General features: G+C 38.1%; 1 protein-coding gene across 1 annotated transcript; it reads right to left on the bottom strand.

Moving 5' to 3' along the window:
- On the bottom strand, nucleotides 1-27,491 carry LOC136004301 (transportin-1-like). Its single transcript, XM_065660679.1, has 16 exons — nucleotides 27,372-27,491; nucleotides 24,362-24,458; nucleotides 21,731-21,883; nucleotides 20,402-20,627; nucleotides 19,289-19,460; nucleotides 17,220-17,306; nucleotides 16,373-16,480; nucleotides 15,996-16,154; nucleotides 15,813-15,900; nucleotides 14,592-14,690; nucleotides 14,277-14,372; nucleotides 11,193-11,268; nucleotides 10,319-10,418; nucleotides 8,811-8,885; nucleotides 3,080-3,222; nucleotides 1-1,750 (listed from the first exon to the last, which is right to left on the bottom strand). Exons 1-15 carry the CDS (start codon nucleotides 27,489-27,491, stop codon nucleotides 3,115-3,117), a joined length of 1,764 nt encoding a protein of 587 aa, XP_065516751.1. The 3' UTR covers nucleotides 1-1,750; nucleotides 3,080-3,114.

Below are 27,491 nucleotides of genomic sequence, written 5' to 3'. Positions count from 1 at the left end.
TAAAGAGTTAACAAGGGTTTATTCACAGGAATACATGTAAGTATAGAGGGAAAAATAACCAAACCCAAAACAACCGAAAAAAAACCAGAACATCAACAGAAAAGATAAACAAATGAAATGAAGAGGATCCAAACCAACTTTCACTCTGTAGCTTTAAACTTTTACCCTTGTGCATTTAGCTACATCACAAAGGGCTATCAACATGCGCTAATACGTTGTAGATACAGTACATTACATCCGTTAAACATCTCTAAGATCATGCTGTGAACAGAAAGCATAAAAGGTAATATGTTGAGTGGGAATACACACAAATATAGCAATCATGCCACTGACTTCTACAACTGTCTTTATGTGTCAACTAACATTTATGTAGCCTTTAATGGGTCTTACCATGTAACTTTTTTAGAGATTCTGCTAAGAATCACTAGCATATAAGCATGCAGAAAGCACATCACACTGACAGCACAGAGGCAAATATCTTGCACAGTTATATCAGTGTTCCACATTGTGCAGGTTACACACAATACAATATCAATCTTAATCTTAACAGATCCTAGAAAGGTGTTTCAAGGCCTAATTGTTAACTACAGTACTTTATACCTATATTCTTAATAAAAATAAGATCCACGGAATCTCAGAAAAGGAATTTTAAATGCAGGGCTATACTGAAGTGGTGAACTGCAACACAAGACTGGCACAACATAGGTAAATGTATACCAATTTCACCCTATGCGATGCAAGCATTCTACTTTACCACTAATTTAAATTACTATGAGTCAGGATGCATGTATGAACCCTAAACTGCATGTTAAGAAAAAATTCTTTACACTAGAAATTAAATTAATTAAGTACAATAAACAAATATCTGGTACTTGTTTGTTGTTTTTTTTTTAACGTAAAAATTAATATGTGAATCTTTCCTTTGAAGTGTCCCTCCCCTTGCCCCAAAAGTGAAAGGAGTAACTCATTTGGCAGCTTGCAGGTTGCTTAATTTTGTCCAAGTTAACTTTTATTAATCCCTGGCAGTGTTCAAGGCCAGGTTGGACAGGGCCTTGGGTGACATGGTCTAGTGGAAGGTGTCCTTGCCCACGGCAGGGGGGTTGGAACTAGATGATCTTAAGGTCCCTTCCAACCCTAACCATTCTATGACTCTATGATTATGAATTTACAACAGGGTTTCTAAGTTGCACACTGCAAACGTCTGCATTTTAACTGTACTAACTTAATTTGCTTACTTACTCGTAAACATGCAAATCACCTAGGAATCCCATCAAGCAAGATGAAATAATGTAGAAAACCCTTACTTAAAACAAACAAAGAAACAAAAACAACATAAAAGAAAAAAGAAAGCCTTTTACAGTTTGTGACCCCCATCCTTAGGTTTCTTTTATTGTGTGCAAAATAGTTTTCCTCTTTATGTATCCCTATGGTTCAATTATATGGTTCTTATTTTGGTACAATTCCCCACAATAGTCCAGAATGTGCTGTTTTGTTAATAATTTTTTTTTTCCTTCTTCCTCGCATCCAGTGCAGAGTTGTAATAGGAGACAGATTTCCACCCACAAAGGCTCCAGATGTTAAAACATTTCCCAACATCGACTTAATACAGTGACGGCAACACTTCCCTCCCACCCCACCCAGTAGGGTTGGGATTGTACTCTATTCCCTACTGGTTTACCCTTCCCCACAGTAAAGGGTAACATTTTCCCTGGGTGCAGAGACTCCCTCATAGTCTCCCAGACTGAAGGACCTATAAAAGAAAAGATAGAGGTATAATTAAATCTAACCATGAACCTTAACTGACAGATCAGTGCATAAACAAAGAGCTTATTTTGTCTTCTTTTAGGAAGTAGGTGAAAACTTTTAACTTAAAAATGAATCTATGACTAGATTTTACCTTTTAAGACTGTTTAAGAAAAGACCCCATTTATACCAGATAAATTATTATTCATGAAACAGCACTGTATACTTTAAGGCTACAGTGACAATTCCACTACGTGGGTAAGCTTGCATTTAAGATAAAAGCAGTCCTATATATTCTAACAAGCTTTTCCTGGTTTAGTACAAGATTATAAGGTAGTTATGACATTGAGAAAAAATATTAACATACCTTCTACTGACCAAACAATTTCGCTTTCAGGTGGATTAAACAAGATAGTCATAGTATCTCCTCAGTACAAACTGAGGATAAGCGACAGTTTTACCACTTCAGATTCCTCTTCATTAGGATGAAAAACACCACTTATTTCAGAATTAAAATTCCCTCATTTATCAGCACGTAAATGTTTGAAATTGGTTTAATTGTAATCCATTATTCAGATCAAAAATGCAATTCTCTTATGTCATTGACTGACAAAACTTTGGCTGACTCTTGCCCATTCAGCAATAAAGCAGAACTGCATGATTCACACTCACAATTTCAGTACAAAAATTCTAGAGGAAGTATCAAATTTATATAATGATTGAATGAATAAACTTAATTTGTCCTCTTTTTTGGGTAGTATAATAATCTCTTCACAGTATCACACTACTTTACCAGAGGGAACTTTGCTTTTATACAGTGTGCACAAATAGCACACAAAGCAAGGTGGTATAAGAATACAAGTATTCTAGAATGCACAATCACAATTCTTTGCTGAAGTTGAATCATTCTCCAGACAGAACTGTAACAATACTAAATTGGTGCATAAAGTGGAATGTGGCAATAATAAACACATCAGCCTCCCCAAAACATCAAGCTCTACAGTCAGTAGAGCTACAGATTAGCATAACATCCTTTATTCAGTGCAAAGATCATCTAGTATGTGGTTAGGAATGTATCTGACTCCTCATGGCTAGCGTCTTAAATTTGCTTTCCTATTCCAGGGAAATATTCCTGCTTAGACCACATCCGTCATCTACTAATTCATAAGACATAAGGGAGCCTGTGAGTTCAGTATGATAGCTTGAGGATTATAATCATAATTTTGCTCATTAACCGTAAACAAGCACTTTCTTACACCTACACTTCCAATCTTATCTTGCTATACTACTATGAATCTCTTCCCCCCCCCTTAGCAAGGCAGATTTGTGTGGTTACCTCTAATTATGGGACTGCAGCTACAGCACATAAGGTTAAACTCCATAGTAAGCTGCAAGGCGCTCTTTTAAGGGAAGAGGAAACTGGTCAGAGAAACGCCTCCAATTCTCATCTCCAACTTGGTTTTTAAATCCATGAAGAATCTACAAATGGGGGGAGGAGGGCAGAAGTCAAGATAACAATTAAATAGTAGAATCATGGTCATTATTTCAAGCAACATATGCAGTAACCCACAAACTGCTGGACTGTGCATCTGTCCATTTGAAGTCCCCAGCTTCATATTTTAAAAGTTACTAAGAAACAAATGAAGTCTAGTAATGTCTGTCTTAAAGGAAAAAAAACAAACCCCAAACATTTCAGTTAAGGGTGACATATAGAATATAGCTACACACTCAAAATAGTATAAAATATATAAATACATATTATATTATACATAAATGCATATTATATTATACATATATAAAAATATACATATGTGCATATGTATGCCACCACCAGTATTTGACAGACCGAATGTCTGTCAATTTCTAGCAAATACAAAAGCATGCTGTGAGAGCTGTGTTTTTTCCATGGAACCTGTAGACACCTATTAGTAAAAAGGAAACTATTAAAATCTTTTATGCTTCAAAAGAACAGTTATCTGTTCTTTTAAACACAGTAGTCAAAAGCCAGCATAAAAGGGGAAGAGAAGAAAGAAATGACTGAAAAAAATCTAAGGATCATAGAATCACAGAATGGTTAGGGGTGGAAAGGACCTTAAGATCATCTAGTTCCAACCCCCCTGCTATGAGCAGGGATGCCTCACACTAGACCAGGTTGCTCAAGGCCCTGTCCAACCCGGCCTTGAACACTGTCAGGGGTGGAGCATTTGCAACTTCTCTGGGCAACCTTTTCCAGTGCCTCACCACCCTCACAGTAAAGAACAACTTCCTTATATCTAACCTGAAGTTCCCCTGTTTAAGTTTAAAACCATTATCCCTTGTCCTATCACTATAGTCCCTGATGAAGAGTTCCTCTCTGGTATCCTTGGAGGCCCCCTTCAGATATATTCAGGTACAACAGAAGGACCACTTTTTAAAAATCATCTTCCAGTGCAGTTTTAGCAAGTGAGCTTCAGCTAGAGTCTTCAGATATTTTGCTTTCATAAAATGTGATGCAATTCATAGGATATGTATCAGTTGTCAACACTGGCAGCCCATCTACCAGTGCTCTTGGAAGGGGCATTTTCACTCTCAGCTCCAGTGTTGGAAAAACATGTAGCTTAACTAAAGTAATCATGTATTCAGCTAGCATATAAAGTCACCCTAATGAGGAAGTAATCCAAAAAATTTCCATGCCATCACTTGAAGAAAACTTTGTCTCCTTCCTTGCACGGCAAAAAGTACAGAAGAATACAGTTTAAAAAGAAAGGCTGTCTTTATGCCAAGTGACCAAGAAATACCGTGTTTAGTTTGAATGTATTAGATCCCACATGGATATCCTGGAAAGAATCTAAAAAAAGAGGAGCATGGATTATTAAAGCATGTACTGAATGCTGAAGGACCAGGAGAGAAACACAGAATCATAGAATTGCAGAATGGTTTGGGTTGGAAAGGACCTTAAGATCATCTAGTTCAAACCCCCCTGCCATGGGCAGGGACACCTCCCACTAGACCAGGTTGCTCAAGGCCCTGTCCAACCTGGCCTTGAACACTTCCAGGCATGGGGCAGCCACAGCTTCTCTGTGCAACCTGTGCCAGTGTCTCACCACCCTCACAGGGAAGAATTTCTTCCTTATATCCAACATAAATCTCCCGTTTCACTTTGAACCCATTGCCCCTTGTCTTATCACTGCAGTCCCTAATGAAGAGTCCCTCTCCGACACCCATGTAGGCCCACTACAGACATTGGAAGGCTGCTATGAGGTTACCACGCAGCCTTCTCTTCTCCAGGCTGCGCAGTCCCAATTTTTTCAGCCTGTCTTTGTATGGGAGGTGCTCCAGGCTCCTGATCATCCTTGTGGCCTCCTCTGGACTTGTTCCAACTGTTCTATGGGGTCTCACAAGAGCAGAGTAGAGGGGCGGGATCACCTCCTTTGACCTGCTGGTCATGCTTCTTTTGATGCAGCCCAGTATACGGTTGGTTTCTGGGCTGCGAGCGCACACTGAAGCCAGCTCACGTTCAGTTTCTCATCAACCACCACCCCCAAGTCCTTCTCCACCCAACCTGTAGCTGTGCCTGGGATTGCCTCGACCCAGGTGTAGGACCTTGCACCTCACATTGTTGAACTTTGAGGTTGGCATTGGCCCACCTTGTTTAGAGACAAGGATGTCATGCAGGACAGTGCCAAACTCTTTGCACGAGTCCAGGTAGACGTCAGTTGCTCTGCCCCTATCCATCCGTTCTGTAGCCCCATAGCAGAAGGTCACCAAATTGGTCAGGCATGATTTGCCCTTAGTGAAGACATGTTGGCTGCCACCAACCACCTCGTTGTTTTTCGTGTGCATGGTTTCCAGGAGAAACTGCTCTGTGATCCTGCCAGGCACAGAGGTGAGACTGACTGGTCTGTAGTTCCCCGGGTCTTCAACTTTCCCTTTTTAAAAATGGGGGATATATTTCCTTTTTCCCAGTCGCTGGGAACTTCCCCTCACTACCGTGATTTTTCAAATATGATGAACAGTAGCTTAGCAAATTTATCCTCCAGTTCCCTCAGGACCCACGGATGAATTACATCTGGTCCCATGGACTTGTGCGCATTCAGGTTCCTTGGATGATCTTGAACCTGATCCTCTCCTACAATGGGCTTAAGGCCTTCACTCTCCTAGTCCCTGCATATGTCTTTCATGACATGTAGTCATCATGAATTCACCAAGTGTGGAGGATTGGCTTGTCGAAAAAGGTCAAAAGGTCACGTTCCCATCAACGAGCTGAAACAAGACATCTGTGTAGAACATGGTGCAAACCTCTCACGCCAGATAATGAGGAAATGAAGGACACCGGCAAACAGCAACATACTATGACCAATCACAGCCAAGGCCACTAAGTGATAAGTGCATGAGAAGGAGGATGGTGGGGGGGTGCACGGTGTAGCTGCAAAAATGTAGAAGCTACAAACCAATGATCTTGTAACATGTAAAAGCTGTAAGCCAATGATCTCTCTGTAACCAAACTATAAACATGCAAGCAAGGTATATAAGTATCCATCTGCTTAGCAATAAACGAGACTAGTCGGTCATCATCTGATGAGCTCGTCTCCCGGCGATTCCCACAACCAAGGGTAAATCTTGCTTGACCAATCTAATAGCCTTTTATGATGACATGGCAGGATGGGTCAACGAGGGGAGAGCAGTGGATGTTATCTACCTTAACTTCAGCAAGACTTTTGACACTGTCTCCCATAACATTCTCGTAGGTAAACTTAGTAAATGTGGGTTAGATGAATGGACAGTGAGGTGGATTGAAAACTGGCTGAATGGCACACTTCGGAGGGTTGTGATCAGTGGAGTAGTATCCAGTCATTGGCCTGTAGTCAGTGGTGTTCCGCAGGGATCAATACTGGGTCCAGTCTTATTTAACTTGCTTATCAATGACCTGGATGAAGGGCTAGAGTGTACACTCAGCAAGTTGGCTGATGATACGAAGCTGGGGGGAGTGGCTGATACACCTGAAGGCTGTGCTACCATTCAGTGGGACCTTGATAGGCTGGAGAATTGGGTGGAGAGGAACCTCATGAGGTTCAAGAAGGGCAAGTGTAGGGTACTGCACCTGGGGAGGAAGAACCCCAAGTACCAGTACAGGTTGGGGGCTGACCTAGTAGACAGCAGTTCTGACCTTTTGTCCAGGAAGGCCAAGAGTATCCTGGGGTGCATTGGGAAGACTGTGGCCAGCAGGTCGAGGGAGGTGATCCTCCCCCCTCTACTTGACCCTGGTGAGGCCACATCTGGAGTACTGTGTCCAGCTCTGGGCTCCTCAGTACAAGAAAGACAAGGAGCTACTGGAGAGGGTCCAGCAGAGGGCCACAAGGATGATAAGGGGTCTGAAGCATCTCTCTTATGAGGAGAGACTGCAGGAACTGTGCCTGCTTAGTCTAGTGAAGAGCAGAGAGGGGATCTCATTAATGCATATAAATATCTCAGAGGTGGGTGCCAGGAGGATGGTGCCATACTCTTTTCAGTGGTGCCCAGTGACAGGACGAGGAGCAATGGCCATAAAGTAAAACACAAGAAGTTTCGCCTCAACATGACGAAGAACTTCTTTAGGTTGAGGGTGGCAGAGCACTGGAACAGGCTGCCTAGGGGGTTGTGGAGTCTCCTTCTATGAAGACATTCAAAACCCACCCACACATGTTCCTGTGTAACCTGGTCTAGGTGTCCCTTCCTTGGCAGGGGTGTTGGACTAGATGATCTCCAGAGGTCCCTTCCAACACTACTGATTCCATGATTCTTTGATGTACTGAAACTGCTTTGGATAATCACCACAGACCCTGGAATTTCTTTTAAGCTCCTATTTCCTGTTTCCTTCTGCTGATGCAGAGTATGAGAATACTCACAGCTATGCCTTTCCTGTTCCTGACGTTCCTTTGAAGCTTTGCAGATAACTAGTCCCCTAACTAGGATAGTGAGATTTTTGTGTTTTCTACTCAAGATGGGATCCAAATTTCTGTCTTCTTTCCTGATATGCACACTTAGCAATGAGGAGAAAGTGCTAATATTGACCCATGAGTCGTACTTAGAAATATGCTCCGTTTTAGCTTTAAGAGGGTGTCGTGGTTTAGGGTTAAAGGTTGGACCAGATGATTCTTGAGGTCCCTTCGAAACTGGTATTCTATGATTTATTAACTTTTGACAGGCAACCTTCCTAAACAGAGATTTCATTTTATGACATATGATGGGAGCCACACTACTGAACAGTAACAGCATTTGTTCATGAAACTGAAATAAATTTATTTTTTTCTGGTCTTTAACCTAAGACAGTAGTGCAAAACCAACATATTATTTTGAGTGTTTAGGGTGGGTTTTTTTTTTTTTTTATTTTATGCAAGGGAAACAGTCTTTTTGCTTAAATTCTATTGAGTTTGTCTAGGGATGTCTTCTTTGCTATCACTGTACGTTAGTTTCTTGAAGACTTGCTTCTCCAAGAGGGATTATGAGGAGGGTTAAGCAATCCCCAAAAAATCTTATTTTCAGCTGAAGCAAGATAAACAGATCAGGATAGCATTGGAAGAAGTTGTGAATGCTCCATCCCTGGCAGTGTTCAAGGCCAGGTTGGACAGGGCCTTGGGCAACACGGTCTAGTGTGAGGCGCCCCTTCCCATGGCAGGGGGGTTAGAACTAGATGATCCTAAGGTCCTTTCCAACCCTAACTATTCTATGATTCTATGATTTGCAATTTTCTAGATGTCTTTCAAAAGAAAAAGGAGGCATAAACCCCCCCTGTTCTTCCAAATGCAGTCAAAACATAGCAGGCAGGACATTATGAAAAGATCTTTGAGGATGATTATCCTTTCAAATAAGATCTCAAGCAAGCTTTTCAACACTGTTGAAAACAATTTTGGAATAACCTGAAAGCACGTAAAAAAATATAGGTAAAAATTCAGATTTTTTATGAAGCTTTGTCTGAAAATTTATGAATTTGCAAGAAAGCCTTCATGACCACAAGTACAGTAAGTGCTAATAGTGGAAATAGAAAGCGACAAAGAAACAGGATCCAAAACAATTGTAGTTCAGATATACTGTCATATTAGAAACATTACCTTACAGAACATGTCTCGGAGATCATCTTTTGGGCTAATCCATGATGCAACAGCATCACAAAAAAAAATAAAGTCCTAAAAAGATTAAACAATCATATAGGTTAGAAAACTCAATTTATAGGTCTAAAAACATTGCTTGACGTTTTTTCTATGAACTATGCAGGGTATTTGATCCTAATTCACAACTGCTTTTGGTTTTATGCCTTTATTTTTCAATTAATTCAAACAATAATGGTAATTTATTGTATGCTTAAGTGTATGGAAATAGAAATAGCTGAGTGTAGGAATAGCTTTGTTTAATCAGTTTTTTGATTAAATAAAACCACAGTTCAGAAAAACCCCATATCGAACAAACACCTCTTCCCCTCCCACACCACACTTGTCTTAATTCTTTCGGTACACATACTGAGTTTGAGAATCATCTTAATAGCAATCGACAAGTGCAAGACCACACTTGCAACTCACTCTCATGTATTGCCAGTGTTGCATTTCTTTCTGCAGAGCCAGAAGTTGTTTCTGAGATACACATAGTGTTTATCATACAGGTTCAAAACTAAAGCCACCCCAAAATCCCTATGTTTATTTAATCTGTTGTCATGCATTGCCTCCTACTATACCATTAAAACATCAGTCTTAATGATTAAGTTGATAATGCACATGTTTTTGGATAGGAAGTGAAGAGGACGACTACCATAGGAGCTGGGATTATGATGACTGTCCTTAATTACTCTCTCCCTTTAAGCTGTGTGAAAGAACAAATGGACAGCAGAAGAGGGAAATGCTAAGTACAAAATAAGGGATAAGTGAAATAAACTGAAAAATCCAAAACATGATAGAGGATCAATTCTTGTGTTTCGGGAAGAAGGATTCCAGGCAGAGGAGAGGGAAATTCACCTTCATTTCCCTCTTAGAAAATATTACACTGGTATAGCGTTATCTTGGAGCTGCAGAGGCTCATACGCTGTTCCTGAGATGTACCATTTATTTTAAAGAGATGCGGCTTCCTTGCCGTATTGACTCTTTAGGCAATATATCCAAAGTTGAAACAAAATCTTCCCTACCTAAGTTTTAAGAATGAAGGGGTGGTTATTGCTTGTGTTCTGTTTCTTTTTTTTAAAAGCCTAGATTGCACCTGAAAAACAGGTTTTAGTATGTCAACTTTTGCCTTGTATTTTCATACCTATCCTCAACATAGAAAAGACTGACAGAAGTATCAAAATACAGTCAAAGTCCATTGTTTATATATTCTTTGTAAGTAAAAGACAAAAAATTAATTTAACAATACTGTCCTTTCCGTAAGTGATAATTACTGAAGCAGAAATCCTGAAGTATCATGACATGTATAATATAAAATATAAACACATCGGCATCCTTGACATCAAAAAAGCAGCTACAGCATGTACTACAAGGAAACAACATCAAGCTAAACTTTTTTGTACTCCATATACAGCTTTCACTAAATTTTACATGAAGAAAGAAAAAAGTTAAGATATATTTATTTATCTTACTTGGACTACTCCACTGGGGTTGACCGAGATCATGGTACATATCCCACGGAATGCTGAATCCTTTTCCTCATTGTCTCTTATGTTTCGTAGAGAAGTGCACCTAGTAAATTGGAGAGCAAAACTTAGCTAATTCTATTACTTTTTCATTCTGTCAAGTCAGAACTAGATGACAGCATTTGATGGAATAAGTCACACTGATAAGATTATCTGAAATATTATTTTGAACACTTAGAAAGATACTTGATGCACAGTCTTTACTAGTATATTCCCATTAGGTATCATCTCCAGATTCTTGCTTTCCTGTTGCACTATATACAGTTAGAAAGTGTGACCTGCATTCCATTAAACACAAAAGAAACATGTATATGAAATATTTATAGAAACTATCAATCATTATTAAAAGCAGAACGTATAATGCTATCACAGTGTGAATTATGTCAGATATCACTTACAGAACAGTTATTTAACTTTTACAGCAGCAAGCAAGCTACTTTATACATAGCAAGTCTAGAAACATATTCCTTACAGCAATTCAAGCCTCAGACCGAAGTAATACACAGTTTAAATTTTACAGTATTTGCATGCATTGTATTATCATTCTGGTGGATTTTAAAATGCTCTTTTGTAGTCAAGCTTTAACACACAAGCATGTGACAATCTTATCCCATGCATAAATTAGTTGTGAGCCACAACATAAAGAATATATGACATTGCTACTAAAACCTCACAAACCTGATAGGACAAGATTAGTCACATGGTTGGCAATGATTAAGGATTGAGACTTTGTAACCAACCAAAAATATATCTAAAAGTGAGACAGAAGAAAGAAAGTGAAGAAAAATGAATTAAAAAATAAAGATTTAATAATACACACCAGGGTCTTATAAACTGCTGTAGCATGGGGGCCACCTCTTGAGGACAAACGTAACCAAGACGACCAACTGTTATTGCTAAGGTAATGCAATCACGGTTATACACCACCAAACGCCAACCAAGACATGAGCAAATGAAGGGGGAGGAGAAAAAAATAAAGAAAAAACAACAAATAACTCAGAAACAGAAGCCAACAGAATCTGTGTATGATAGTAAACATAAGATTTCACCAGTGCTGTTTATTACCACCCCCTAAATTAGAGGCAGCAACGTATGTGGTATACTCTCCAGGGTAAAAGAGAAATTAAAGAAGAAAATGAGATAGATAACACCAAAATCCACAATTTAAAATCCAAAGGCTTTCTGATGTAAGCAGTCACTCTGCCATCTTCAGAATCATTTCTTACAGTAAATCTACCTACCATACACTTCAAAATTTTTAATAAAAAGTACTATTATGGATACGCTTGACAGAAAGGAATTAAGCATTTTCAGTTTTAGTATTAAGTAGTCCTAAGCATTTTACTTTTTCAGTACTTTGAAATCAAGATTTTAATAGGCTTACTATCTATCAGTAAAAATACATTTATACATACTTTTACATTGAATATATTGTGGTCTATCTAATAAACTATAAATAGATTAAACACTTCTCTAAGAGCACCAAATATTTGTTTTCTTCATAATCTTGTAGAGAATTTTAAGTGGTCACTAACTCACAGCAACCTACTGCAGAGAATTAGTTCTTTAATCCCAATATTTCTCCTGTTCAGAAAAAGCTTCCTCATGAAAGTTGTATAAGAATCTTACTTTTTATACAAAAGCATAAGGACACATGACAAACAAAACTGCTTCTTTGCATGATTAGGTAGTGTTGCCTTTTGTTCTAAGGGAGACTGAATAAAATATCATGCAAACGTGTTTTAATGGTGCTTGCTCAACTCATGAAAGATTAATCTTTAGAAAAAGGAGAAGGTAGGAATAATGTATCAGGATTACTTGAAGCAAAATACACGAATAACACTAAAATCCAGCAGATTTATATGAAGCAAAGAAAGGAAACCTGCGTTCAAGGGACATACTACGCAACACTAATTAACAGGCATTTGTGACCAGGTTCATGAAACATGCAATAAAGCAGGTGATGCTTTCTTCAATAAAAGTTTAGTGTAGGATATGCTAGCAGTTTGAAATGTACTCATTCCATGAAAGCTGTGGCTCACGGGTAATGTACTATTTTGCCCAGACATTATAAAATTTCAATATTCAGTGTCTTAAATTTTTGGCAGATCTAACTTATAAAACTGTATTTGAAGTGGCACTTTCAAATGAAAATACACTTTTAAGGTTTATCTGTAAGTTCTCACAGGTCTGTACAAGGAATAGTAATTTCTGACAAAGCTTAACTTTTTGTCATGTACTCATTATTTTCTATGCAACTACTTTTACTTAAGGTGGTCCTTGTATGTTTCCATAGAAGTGTTTTCATAGTTCATTACATAACAACCTAAAGTAGAAAACGGTAATACTCTTGCACATACCAATGGCATGTATGCAGCACAATATCCCACAACAAACTTATAATAAGTACACCACACTCAACATTTATCTGCAGTTAGGCATCCGCATTTAAAGTAACTATTAAGATGCTTAAAAAAAAAAAAAAAAAGTCAGTGTTTGGATGCTTAAAAAAATTCTCTAGCAGTGATGGAGGCAAACTTTTAAGTACTAGATACTTCTCAGTTATAGGTATTATACATCCATCAGTACAGATGATGGGGGTTGGGACAGGGAGAAAGAGAATTTCTATTGCTATACTATTCCACAGTGTAACAAGCAATTATTTGCTCCAAAATAATATTTTAAAAAAGCGGTACCTATAATACACGAAATAACTAGGCAATTTTTCCTTCAAGTTCACCTTCCATACTAAATGACGGGGTTGGTATGTAGAGAATACTGGAGGATAAATATGCATTGAAAAAATCTCTCTCCATTTTATCTCATACTTAGAGAAAAAAACAAAGTAACTAAAACTGAATTTACGCAATTTTCAATTATGTCAAGCATAATTACCAAACTATCATTTTTCTTACAAAATAGTTTTCAAACAGAAAAAAGTCAAAAGATTCTCAAATGGTAAAATAGCTAACCAGAAACCTGTTAAATTATTAATAAAGTTTTGATGAAGTAGGGAAGGTGCTCTTCATACCAGAACATGCCCTCTATAAACACAAAAGAAACAAGCCTCAGAAATTCTGATTCAATAAAACATTTGGGGGATGCTTCCAAATTGAGATTTTGGAAGGCAAAGCTGCTGGCCAGAACATAAAAATAAGCATGCCAGTTAGACTTTTCAGAATTTTTTTAAGTGACCAGATAGTAGAAGTTATACATAATTTCAGTTATGCTGTGGTTAAACTGCCATCACAGATCTAGATTTTTGTGCATATTACTACAAATTAATCTTTAAAAAGTGCATTTTTTTGTAAATTCATGATTTAAGTTCATTATTTGTTTTATATATGCCAATTACATTTGTTTCAAACACTTGACATATAAATGCAATACACGTGTGAGGACATGCATATATTAAAATCAGTGAAAAGCCACTAACTCTTTAAGCGTCACTGCATACATTTGTCATATACATAAATAAAATTGAAGAATATTTCAATAGATGATAAATATAAAATGTAATAAAGGTGAGAAAGCAATAACTTTAATAATCTAGATATATGATAGATGCATTGTTGCAAGACTGAGACTTGTAAGAGCTTCTGCAAAAGATTTAGTTTTGCTTATAAAAGCCAAATACATAGCAATAAAGTGAGTTCTATGCAGTTTTTAGAATCATAGAATCATAGAATAGTTAGGGTTGGAAAGGACCTCAAGATCATCTAGTTCCAACCCCCCTGCCATGGGCAGGGACACCCCACACTAAACCATTCCACCCAAGGCTTCATCCAACCTGGCCTTGAACACTGCCAGGGATGGAGCACTCACAACCTCCCTGAAATCATTATTAAAAAAACCAAACAGCCCTCTAATTCCCTTCACCATTAATGTTGCAGTTTTGGGGTACCTGTGTTCTCTAATAATGTCTTTGGTGTGTTGGGTCTGTTAATTATTTCTACAAGCTGGTGCAACACCATTGGAATATAAGGCTGCATCTCTATACCTGAAACAGCCAAAAAGAAACATTCAGAAGAAAATTGCCATTAATATACATGATCTATTTAGATCTGGTACATTGAATTTACTGTCAAGGACAAGAATATAAAATTTAATTTAAATTTAAATGTGTAAGTATCACTAAAAACTAAGAAAAAAACACAACCCAGACATACCATTCTAAATTTGCAAAGATTCAAAGAAAAAAAAAAGTTAAAAAACTTACCCATCTGGATGGCGATTTCTCCAATTGCCCAGGTGGCATTGTTACATACAGAAATGAATTCCGGGTTTAGGTTGGTTCCCAAAATGGGCATGAAATCAGCTAGAAAGAACAACATTTTAAAATCTCATCACACAATACAACAATCTTGTCCCATTACTGTAAGATCATGGGGGAGGGGGGTGTGTGTTTAAAAAATCACGTAAGCATTCTTCTAAAGCATTACACCAGAATTAACAAGAGTTCTATTTCTGCTACATATCAGATTAACCTAAATTTTACAACCTAAGCAGATCAATGCAAATCTTTTCAAACTATGATTTAAAAATATTTCTAATAAGCTTTACGTAACACTAGAAGCCTTTTTTTCCTCCCCTTCCTGGGGGTGGGGGAAGAAAAAAAAAACCCCATATCTGGATAGCTATGTATTCAGCTGTGCTAAAAAAAAAAACCCAAACTAGCCAAAAAACCCCAAACACCCCCCACCAAACAACAAAACCAACAACCCCCCCCCACCAAACACAACACCCCACCCTCCACCCCCCCCAAAAAAAACCCAGTGGCAAACAACAATGAATCCTAGAAAGCAAATCACAGCTTTGAATAAATTTTAATAAAATACTAGTCACAAAGATAGATTATAGCATCTGCTAAATGAATTTTAAATTCTAAGCCTATCCAGGCATTCATTTGTGAAGTGTATCTCGAGAGTATCTGAGGGAAGAGACAGTGAATACTGAAGTGTATAACTGATGCTACTTCCCTACTGAAGTTAAAAAGAAAACAAGAAAAAACACCAAACCTAACCAGGTTTTCTAATTTCAATATACATAAATTATATGTAAAAAAGATTCTAGTAGAAGAAAAAACCCCAACTATTTAAAGCTGATGGGTTTTTTAAAAAAGAAAAAAGAAGTATTTATCAAAGAAAACAATTGTTCTAATTGAAGTCGAAGTACATGTTTTGCTGTATTCCAGTACAATAGAAAGCATGTTACATTATAAAAATCAAGCAGCAAAATGAACTTTTGCACTGTCTACAAAAAGAGCAATATGTCTTAAGCACACAGTTCAAAGGAGAAAAGACTACAGACACCAGGAAAATGAAAGCTTATAACACCATGAGAAGGCATGCCACAGAAAAGGGAACTTAACAATGGCTAAACCAGCCCCTTTAACAGTTTGTAAAATGTGTTAATTATTTAATACGTAAAAGAAACATACCAATGCAAGGCTTAACATGCTGAAAACACGCCTTTGTCAGATCACCTAACAATGCAAAAGAACTCTGCCGTACCTCAGGCATTTTATCCTAAAGAGAGGAAGAAAAAAACCTGACAATTCTAGAAGTGTTTCAAATTCCCTTAAGAAAGAAAATCCTTGGATTAAACAGGTTACTCATCTCACCTGCATGCATTGGTACATTAATGTCAGGATATTGCTGCAAGCCACTAGCTGTTCTATGTTGCCTCCAAGTCCTTCAGCTAAACCACTGAGTAAATCAAGGGCCACAATCATGAAATCTTTATCTGGTGCCTCATATTGGTCTGGCTGAGCGTTGTGCAACTGCAACAAATAAGTACACATTTTGAAAATGAGTATTTCTCAGGGGTATGCATAAAAATAAAAATAAACCAAACAAAAAATTAGTTTCAGAACTGCAGCTTCATTTAAATATTCAATGGCTAATACTACAAACTTTCCTGCAAACCCATAATTTACATAGCTAATACATTGGTTTGAGGAGTTATTTTGAAAACACTGGAATAGCAATAGAAAAATACCATGGCTTGTGCAAGAGTCTTCTGCACCAGATTTACACAACGCTGGTATACAGGTTCACAGTATGGAAGAAAGCCAGATTGCAAGGCAGTAGCAACTGACGACAGGCACTGGAATAAAATAAAGAAGAAAAAAAAAAAGAGCAAGAGACACACTAACCTCCCCTACCGCCCCAAAGTACCTTTTACTTGGGAGAGGTGAATTATACCCAAAAGTAAATAAAAACAACCTAGAAAGGCAATACCAATTAGCTGAGCCAAGGCAACTGTCAGCTAATTGTTACTCACTCCTACTTATGCCAGTCAAGAAAATTTCTTAGAAGCAACATCTTCTCAGAGGTGGCCAAGAAAGTTCATACCGTTACTATAAATCAGCTAGCACTTACACTAAATTTCAGGATCCTGACCATGTACAATCCCTGACTTTACCCAAGAGTTATGAAACTAATTTCTCTAGAAGTGTTTTCCTGCTTCACACTTGGAAAGTAAAGACAGTAGACTACATAGTTCATACCTTCAGACTGTTTGATAACAGTTTTAATGGAGGGATGAAGGGAGAACAAGGAGAGAGAGAAGAACCACAGGGGGATTGAAAATTATCTTTAAAATCATAGAATCCCAAAGAAAACACTCAAGAATGGCAAAAAAACCCCTCTAAATATTTCTGCTAAACCTGATGGCGTTTCTTCAGTCACAAGATTTTCTCACTACAGTCATAATATTTTCTCTGCAACGGGAGATACCTAACACTACCAGCTTTTATAGTCATACTTACTAGGAGGAGCATCTTTAGTAATAGGGGTAATTCATAAAAGAAGTTGATAAAGTATATTCAAATTTTAATATTTACCTCTAATAAAGGAAAGAGATCTTTATCTTCATCCTTCAATATGTTCCACTTCTGGATTAATGGAGGCATTAGCATCTGAATATATTCCTATTTAGGATGAAAATACATCAGCTACTGAAACACATCATTGCATACTAGTTAGAAAATTGATATATTAAGGATTGATATGTTCTACTTTTTAAGCAAAAGAAAATTGATATATTGTAATTTAGTCCTTGTTGCAATATGTTGAAGTACTAATTTATATAGAAGTATTAGATTTTACAATTTATGTCTTCAGATTTTTGCTGAGTCACATAAGTACCTTTCCAGAATGAATCTTTTCCTCCAGGTTTAGCTTCAGTCTAGCAACTTTTAATAGCTGCCTGGGTTGTTACAAATCTATAGGATTGCCTCAGGGCCTACAGAAAATGTTTTTGCCGGCAATGCAATCTGGCTGTTCATCTGCTATTTCTCAACCATCTCTCATTACCCTGATGCTACAACCCTATCCTCTCAAATTCCTGAAACCTCCTCAAGCAACTACCTATCCATGAAGAAAGTAATTTTCTGTCCCTCCAGAAGGGTGCACTAAACAATTCTGCATAAAGATGTTGCATCTTTCCTACCACTGCTGTCAGTCACAAGGACATTAAGCAAAGCATCCCTGTAGTACTGTTGCTCCCAGTAAGTATCCAAAGAGCCAACACATGCTGCCAGCTAATGCCATGTCTAAAGACACAAAATTCTAAGTGACTGAAGAAAGTCCCACCATCACCAGGAGCGCCCATTTAGCCTCCTCCTGGTGATATCAAATGTGAAGCTGGCCAGGGCCAGACAGACATTGAGAAAAATGTCACTTGATGGTGTGGAATCTTGGAAAGCAAGTAAAATTGCATGGCAACAACCCAAATTGTTTTATTTTAGTGTGTCTATGTCATGTGAAACACTATAGAGAAATAAAGGAAATTTCAATACTGTCCTGGTTTTGGCTGGGATAGTTATTTTTCTTCTTAGTAGCTGGTGCAGTGCTGTGTTTCAGCTTTAGTCTGAGAACAGTGCTGATAACACACCAGTGGTTTAGTTGTTGCTAAGTAGTAATTACCCTGATAGAGGACTTTTCAGTCTCTCATGCTCTGCCAGTGAGGAAGGGCATGGGAAGCCAGTAGGAAGCAGAGACAGGACACCTGACCCAAACTAGCCAAAGGGATATTCCATACCACATCACATCATGCTTAGTATATAAACCGGAGGGAATTAGCCGGAAGGGACCAATCGCTGCTCAGGGATGGGCTTTTTTTTAGGAGGTGGAGGGGGATGGTGGGGTGTATTATTCCTTCCTCCCTCTATTTCCTTTTATTATTATATTATTATATTTTACTTTATTTCAGTTATTAAACTGTTTTTATCTCAACCTGTGGGTTTTTACCTTTTTTCTGATTCTCCTCCCCATGCCATTGGGCAGGGAGTGTGAATTAGCGAGTGGCTGTGTGGTACTTAGTTCCCACCTGGGGTTAAACCACAACAAACAACCAAAGATATACATGACATGCATACAAATCCTATTAAAGAATTTATGTACACTACAAAAACCCACTATATTTGCCTGTGTGTTATCTGTGCTTTGCCCAAAGGATTCTGTGTTTTTATATATAAAATGCATATCTGTCACACTCTCTGATAAAGCAATTTCTAATAATGATGTGCTCCAATACACTGGAAAGACACACAGAGCAGTTTAGCTATACTGAAAGCGGTTACAAAAAAAAAAAAGTCAGTAGAAATTAGCACACACATTCCACCAATTTCTTTAAAATCCCATTTCGTATCTATATTGATATATGTATCTCCTCTGAGTTGAAAAATTCTGAGAATGAGGAAAAAAATCACAGTAATGAGAAGCACATTTCATAAGCCACCACATATTTGGTAGTGGGAAAATTACATGCAGTCTATGTATTTTACATGCAAATATTTATTATTGAAGCCTACACAGAAAGGTCAGTATTTGTTTTATAACATATAAAGCACATGACAAAAAACACCTACCCAGTTTTTCAATATATGACAAGTGCATAAGGTATACTCACTGGTTTATTTAGATGATGTCCTACAGAATCTGCTAGAGTTCCTATAGCATCATAAAGAATGAGCAGGTTTTTATGCTGGTATTTACCAAATGCGAAGACCAGAGTGTCAAGTATATATGCAAGATAAGGAACAAGCTCTGTACAAGCCTCCTCTTCTAGAGTAGCAAAGGCACTGAATGACAAAAAACCCACCCCAAACAGGTCAGTCAGTATCTTGGAAAAAACAAAACAAGACCACCCCAAAATGCCCCAAACTACCCATTTCTGTTTAAACACAGAGCTGTATTTAATTCTCAAATTCATCCAAGGTATGTTTTCAAAATGGTATTACTGAGACAAAATCAATCTATTTTGATTGAACACAAAGATTCAACTCATATTGTGATAAGCAAAATTTAAAATTATTCCTGTAAAACCTGTTATGTATACATGTTACAGATCTAATTCTGCTTTATAAGGAAACTTCCTTGGCAGTCTGCTGTATATACTTCTGCCCCACACAAACTGACACATGAAAGCTTTATTTGCTGAACTTCCTGCACGAGAGGTGCACCCATTTCATTAATGGTGTGTCCATTCATTTTTTTTTTAATATTAGCAAACAAGTGGGAGAAGGGAATCTTACCTCCAAGGATCTCCTTTCAAGAGAAAGGGAATATCCCTTGAAATAACTGCAACCCAAATGTTTTGGTAATCCTGAGCTAAATATATACAACATCACTAATGCAATGATAGGACAGTTTTCCTTTTACCATCAGTATTGACCTTGTTCATAGGGCATATAAAAGCCAGATTTCTGGTCAATGAAACTTAAAATATTGAATATAAACAGCTGTCACATACAGATAATTTCTTTTACTTTAAGAGATTGTTTAGTTTGGTGATTCATATATTTTGAAAACAAAGTGGTAAAAAGAAATACATTTTATTTCAATTTGGAGTAATTTGTGACTACTTCAGAAGAAGCTGAACCTACTTCAATTTAAAAGGAAAAAACTAAAATACATTAAGAGCTAGAAATGCAGTCATGTATTCGTTTATAAAAGCATTAAATTTGTTTCCCATGAAAAAGCAGTGTCATGGATAATGCTTTTTGCTTAAGCTTTTGCTCACCTGCAGGCAGCTTCTTGTACTCTCTTGTTGGTATCCAGAATACGCTTTAGCAACTCAGTCATTAACGGCTTCAAGTATGTGTCTGGGGGTTGACTAACTACCCAGTGTGCATAGCGACTAAGAGTCCAACATGTAATGGAGCGCACAAGAGCCTTTTTGTTAGAGAGGCACTGAATAAGGTGAGGGATCAGCTCAGGAAGATATGGAATCATACCCTGCATGCAGCCTAGAAGGAAAAATAAAGATATTACAGTACAAGAATTAGAAAACATAATATAACTTTTTGCTATTTCCTAGAAGGCATGCATTTTCTTCCTCTATCATGTAGCAATAGATTTTAACATTATACAAATAATTCTACCTAATTTATGCTAAGTCATAAAAAGAAACCTCACCATAAACAATAACTGAAATTCCCAATCAAATTTACATTCATTTCAACTATATTTCTACTTCAGTGCTTCCCCAATCTCCAGAAATTCTGCTTTATTAAATGGAGTATAGCAAGAACATGCAAATAATATTAGTTCATAAAGCTTCGAAGTCTTATGCCAGTCTAGTCAGAGTGACCAAGACAACAAGTAGAGAAAGATTAGGCCTTGATAACAAATCACCATATCATTAAAAAGCATTCCTTAAGAAATCTACACACTTCAAGTCAGCAAGGGCAGTAATACGCTGAGATTTGCCAGAAGTACAAACTTTTACCTTACTTGACTTGAAATCAAAATCAACAAAAATTTTTTCTAGCAACAAACAAAATGTATGTTAACTATGTACTGTAGGAAAAGAGTTAATCTAGGCATGGACCCAAATATATTCCTTAAATTTGCAAAAATGGACAGGAATGCTGGAAATATGGGTAAAAAGCCAAGTCTGTGAGCAAATACAAAGAAATGGAAGTTATCACATTTAAATCAGAGAACCATCCACAAAAAGCAGCTCAAGGCACTGAAGTCACAGGACTGGTCTCCATTTCTAAAAACAATGAATGAAATGTAAGGCTCAAATTTAATAAATATTACTGTTATATCAAAATCAAAGTAGTACTTTATAAGAAACCTATAAATATATGCCGCAGAGTTAAGAAAGAGAGGAATAAAAGAAACTAAGTTATGCCTTATGTCTCCAAAAGATGCAGAGATTTGAAACTAAAAAATTAAACAAATAACTGCAGTCACCAATGAGCAGATGTAGAGATTAATCACTAAAACCAAGTCAGCTAAAGATGTATACTTGTTTGCAGAAGTAAATTCACCTAGAAGGAATCACAGAGCTGCTTTAGAATCAATCAAAAATTCCACAACTTGACATGCACTGTTACCTTACCTTCAGCAATTGCTCCAAGAACAAGGATACCAGATTCTTTAACTGCCCATTCGGGATGGAAGAGCAACTCCTTCAAAAGGGGCAAGATGTGTGGCAGAAGTTCATCACGAAATACATTAGCCAAGACATCTGGAGCAGCAGCAGAACATTTCCCTGAGGGGAATTAACAGCAGTAAACTGCTTATTACAAAAGCAATTGTAGTTAGACAAGTATAATCCTCATCTTAATTTTGAGCTGCCAGGGCATTAGGAGGAAAGATACTTCCATTTATTTACAATACACTGGGATACACTGTGCTCTACTACAAAGTCACAGCTCTTAGGAAAGCCAATTTTGCATCATTTTTATAGCCACTGAAAGGACTTATACACTTGGGATATTACAACACTTACGGACAGGAATCATGTTATTATATTGCAACATTATATACACTACATAATTTCAGGATGGTGTAACAATACAGAAAAGGGAAGGTCTGTGACATAAATGTCACATACTGGAGAAACTAAGGAGAAGTAGCCTAAAGCTATTATCAATTGATTAAAAAGAAAATGTTCAAACATGATCCATGTCTCAAAGCAAAAGAGGCAAAATCATCAGTCTCTAGAGACTGAAAGAAATTTGTTGACCTCTGCTCTGAGCTTTTATATCTTACCCCTAATTCTGTGATGTACCAATAAAAAGAACACCACTTCAAAATTTGTTTTAAAGTTTTTAATCACATATTTTTAGCACAAAAAAGCTCAGAAAAGAATAACTTCAACACATGATTCAGAAATCCTTACTCTGGTTTTCTGTTGTGGTGCTATCATATCTAGAAAAATAATGCTCTTATTAAAGAATTTATACTGCCTTTTTCTTTTTTGCTTATTTGCTTATTATGATTTCAGTTCCTTCTTAATCTGTCAGAAATTATCCAATTGGAACAAAAGTATATACAAGGCTCAGAACAGATCTCTACTGCAATGCAGTAATAAACAGCACAGACTCCCCAAGACCAGCACCTACTGCTTTAAGCTAAGTCCGTTTCAGCTTTCTACTAGAGGAAAAAAAGGCAGGCTCCCATATTTAGTTACCAGGTCCCATTAGTAAGCAATGTTGCTAATTGTCAGGCTGTGCTGATGTTTCCTTTCTGTTCAAATTGGAAGTCAAATATAGAACACTAGATAAGTAATAGGGCACACAATTCTGAATTTAAGCTAATAAAAAATCTTTCAAGTCCAGATGATATACATCAAAACAGATTTCTTAACTGTTCTGTTCTCTCTCTTTCCTACTTAGCTTTAGCTTCCTCACCATCTTAACAAAAACTGTGGACCACAGGCACATTCTGTCATTTCAGCTATGTTTTTCAGAAAATATGTATTTAATTCTGCAATCTGTTGAGACAAGGAGGGGCACAAAATGACAAAATGGAATATATAAACCTTTAGAATCAGTTCTAAGTAATGTTAAGTTTGATGGCTTTGTAACAGAAGCAATGGAAAATTACTGAGGTGCATGATACACAGAAAAAAAAAGGTAGAGTACAGCTAGAGAACATACTGAGAATTCCTGTACAAGATAAATCGTTATAGTGGACATAGTTTTAAGAAAAACAGACTAGAAGAACAGGACACAGGGATAAGGAGTATCTGGGAATGGCCAGCCTTGTGGAACAAGATGATATAGAAATTGTGGTCACTAACGCATGACTGCTTGGCCACTATAGAGACTGTATATTCGAGCTGACCAGACTTGAAAGAAAAGCCTCTGGAAGATCCTGATTCTTGGTTTACTGATGGTAGTAGCTTCATGACAAATGGTGAACGAAAGGCAGGATATGCCGTTACCACCACTTCACAGGTAATAGAAGCTAAAGCTTTACCCGCAAACACCTCTGCCCAGAAGGCAGAAATAATAGCATTAATGAGAGCCCTGGAATTCGCTAAAGATCAAAGGATAAATATTTGTACTGATTCTAAATACGCATTTGGTGTGGTACATGCACATGGTGCTATCTGGAAAGAACGAGGACTTTACAACACACAAGGGAAACAGATTAAACATGCTACAGAAATTCTACAATTACTGGAAGCTGTTCAGCTACCTGAAGAAGTAGCTATTACGTACTGTAAAGGACATCAAGGTGACTCTGATCAGGAAATTGGAAATAATTTGGCCGATTTTGAAGCCAAACAAGCAGCTGAACAATCTAAAATCATGTCCTTAATCCCTGATGGCAAACTAACAATCGAAAAATCTAAACCTAGGTGTTCAAAAGAGGATAGAAAATTGATTCAAGATCTAAAAGGACAGGAAAATAAAGAAGGTGGGGTTCAGATACCTGATGGGGGAATTGTAATCCCCTATAACCAACTCTGGAAGTTAGTTCAGGAGGAACATAATAAAACTCATTCTGGTAGTAACTCTTTGTATAAATACTTAAACAAAAAAATTGTACCATAGTTCAATTAGTGACAAAACAATGTCAGCTATGTCTTAAGAATAATCCTAAAACTGAAAACAGAAATCAAATTGGGACAATTGGGAGAGGAAGTTATCCGGGACAGCAGTGGCAAACAGATTTTTCTGAATTACCAAGAAAAGTGTCAGGATATTGCTGCAAGCCACTAGCTGTTCTATGTTGCCTCCAAGTCCTTCAGCTAAACCACTGAATAAATCAAGGGCCACAATCATGAAATCTTTATCTGGAGCCTCATATTGGTCTGGCTGAGCGTTGTGCAACTGCAACAAATAAGTACACATTTTGAAAATGAGTATTTCTCAGGGGTATGCATAAAAATAAAAATAAACCAAACAAAAAATTCATTTCAGAACTGCAGCTTCATTTAAATATTCAATGGCTAATACTATAAACTTTCCTGCAAACCCATAATTTACATAGCTAATACATTGGTTTGAGGAGTTATTTTGAAAACACTGGAATAGCAATAGAAAAATACTATGGCTTGTGCAAGAGTCTTCTGCACCAGATTTACACAATGCTGGTGTCCTGGGTTTACTAGTAGTCATTTTTCTCCTTCTTAGTAGCTGGTGCAAGTGTTTTGACTTCCAGCCTGGGAATAGAGCTGATAACACTGATTGTTTTTAATTATTGCTAAGTAATGTTTATTATGGTTAATGACTTTGTGAGTCTCATGCTCTGCCGGGGACTAGGGGAGGCCGGGAGGAAGCAGAGACAGGAAACCTGACCCAAGCTAGCCAAAGAGGTATTCCATGCCACAGTACGTCATGCCCAGGGAGGTAAATGGGAGTTACCCAGAAGGGCACAGTCTCTCTTTGGGGGAGGTCGAACTTGTTCGGTGGTGGTATCGTATTCTCTTCTCTTGTTATTTTCTCTTATCATTATTATCATTGGTGGTAGCAGTAGTTATTTGTGTTATACCTTATTTACTGGGCTGTTCTTATCTCAACCCGTGGGAGTTGCATTTTCTCAATTCTCCTCCCCATCCCTCCGGGAGCGGGGAGGGTCGGGGTGGGGGAGGGAGGAAAGAGGGTGAAAAGTGGGGGGGAGTGAGTGGACGAGCTGTGTGGATCGGTTTAAACCATGACAGCTGAGCCAAGGCAACTGTCAGCTAATTGTTACTCACTCTTACTTATGCCAGTCAAAAAAATTTCTTAGAAGCAACATCTTCTCAGAGGTGGCCAAGAAAGTTCATACCGTTACTATAAATCAGCTAGCACTTACACTAAATTTCAGGATCCTGACCATATACAAGCCCTGACTTTACCCTAGTGTTATGAAACACAGAGGGATGAAGGGAGAACAAAGAGAGAGAAAAGAACCACAGGAGGATTGAATATTATTTTTAAAATCATAGAATCCCCAAAAAAACACTCAAGAATGGCAGGAAAAAAAAATCATCTAAATATTTCTGCTAAACCTGATGGCATTTTCTCAGACACAAGATTTTCTCACTACAGTCATTATATTTTCTCCATAATGGGAGAGTAAGAATAATAAGAATTCAGTGTTTTTTATGAAGTTCAAGGCCAGGTTAGAATGTTTTGGGTTGGAAGGGACCTTAAATATCATCTAGTTATAACACGTTCCACTAGACACTCTCCTTCTAGACCAGGTTGCTCCAAGCCCCGTCCAGCCTGGCCTTGAACACTGCCAGGGATGGGGCAGCCACAGCTTCTCTGGGCAATCTGTGCCAGGGCCTCAGCCTCACAGTAAATATATAATTAAAGGAAATAAAAGAGAGAGAGAGAGGAGTAAACCAAACAGCCAATAAATCAAAACAGAAACAGGTTGTTGTCATGGTTTAAGCCCATCTGGTAACTCAAAAACATGCATCTGCTTTCTCTTTTCCCCTGCTTCTTCCCCTTTGCTCCCAGGGGGGATGGGGAGGAGAATCAAAAAGTGTAAACCCCATGGGCTGAGATAAGAACAGTCTAATAACAGGTATAACACAAAACTACTACTACAACCACCAGTAATAATAATGATAAGGGAACTAAGAGTTTTTGGTAAAAAAAATTCACCACCAGGTTCTGCGCTCAGGCAACGATATCTTGCCACAGTGCAGCAGCCCAGATGGGTTTCCCTCTGCATTGCCAGTTGCTCTGCTTCCATTGATGCAACCACCCCCACAGAGTATTTGCCACCATCCATGAGTCAGTATAGAGTTAAAGTACTGGCCACTTTTCTCGTTCAGCAATATCCAAGGCCAGCTGGATGGCTTTCACCTCTGCAAACTTGCTCAATTCACCCTCTCCTTCAGCAGTTTCTGCAACTTGTGATGGAAGGGGTGAGATTGTCTTCAAATACTTGGAGCTGATGACTCAATTCATGAACAGTTGGTGGAGCTACCTCTCTCCAGGTCACTGATGCCAATGAGTGGGCATATGATGGTGGCACACACTGTATAAGTTTCCGCCACATGGGTCGTGTACATTCAACTTCATCTTGATCTATGGGTGCATTCCCGTCATCCAGTTTATCATCTCTAGAATGGCTGATTCCTTCAGGTACTGGATGCCGCTCTGTTGTGGTCCACTTGCTGAGTGACTCATAACATCATCCTTATGGGGAAAACTTTCCTTCACAGCTGCCAAAAGCTGCCTCCAAAGGCCAAGGGCTCATTTCTCTTTTGCAATCGCTTTGTCAATTCCTACTTCCCTAGCAAATGATCCCAGCTGCTTGGCTTCTCTATCTTCTGGTTCGTGACTGTCCTGGGTTCAGCATTCGCAGTCATTTTTCTACTTCTTAGTAGCTGGTGCAGTGCTGTGTTTTTGACTTTCAGCCTGGGAAAAACACTGATAAAACCGATGTTTTTAGTTGTTGCTAAGTAAAGTTTACTCTGATCAGGACCTTTCTGAGTCTCCTGCCTCCTGCTCTGCCAGGGAGGAGGGGAAACCGTGAGGAAGCAGAGACAGGACACCTGACCCAAACTAGCCAAAGAGGTATTCCATACCACAGCATGTCATGCCCAGTATATAAACTGGGGGCATTTACCCGGAAAGGTTAGATAATTGCTGGGGTCAGGCTGGGTATCGGTCAACAGGTGGTGAGCGGTTGTATTCTCTTTCCTTGTAATTTCCCTTATCATTATTATTATTGGTGGTAGGAGTAGTGGTTTTGTGTTATTCCTTAGTTACTGGAATGTTCTTATCTCAGCCCATGGGAGTTACATTCTTTTGATTCTCCTCCCCATCCCTCTGGGAAGGTGGGGGGGTAGTGAGCGAGCAGGTGCGTGGTTCTGGGTTGCCGGCTGGGCTTAAACCACGACAGTTCTTTGTGGCGCCCGACAT

Source organism: Lathamus discolor, chromosome W (genome assembly GCF_037157495.1).
Source record: "Lathamus discolor isolate bLatDis1 chromosome W, bLatDis1.hap1, whole genome shotgun sequence".
NCBI lineage: Eukaryota > Metazoa > Chordata > Aves > Psittaciformes > Psittacidae > Lathamus > Lathamus discolor.
This window is presented reverse-complemented; position numbering and strand designations above follow the sequence as displayed.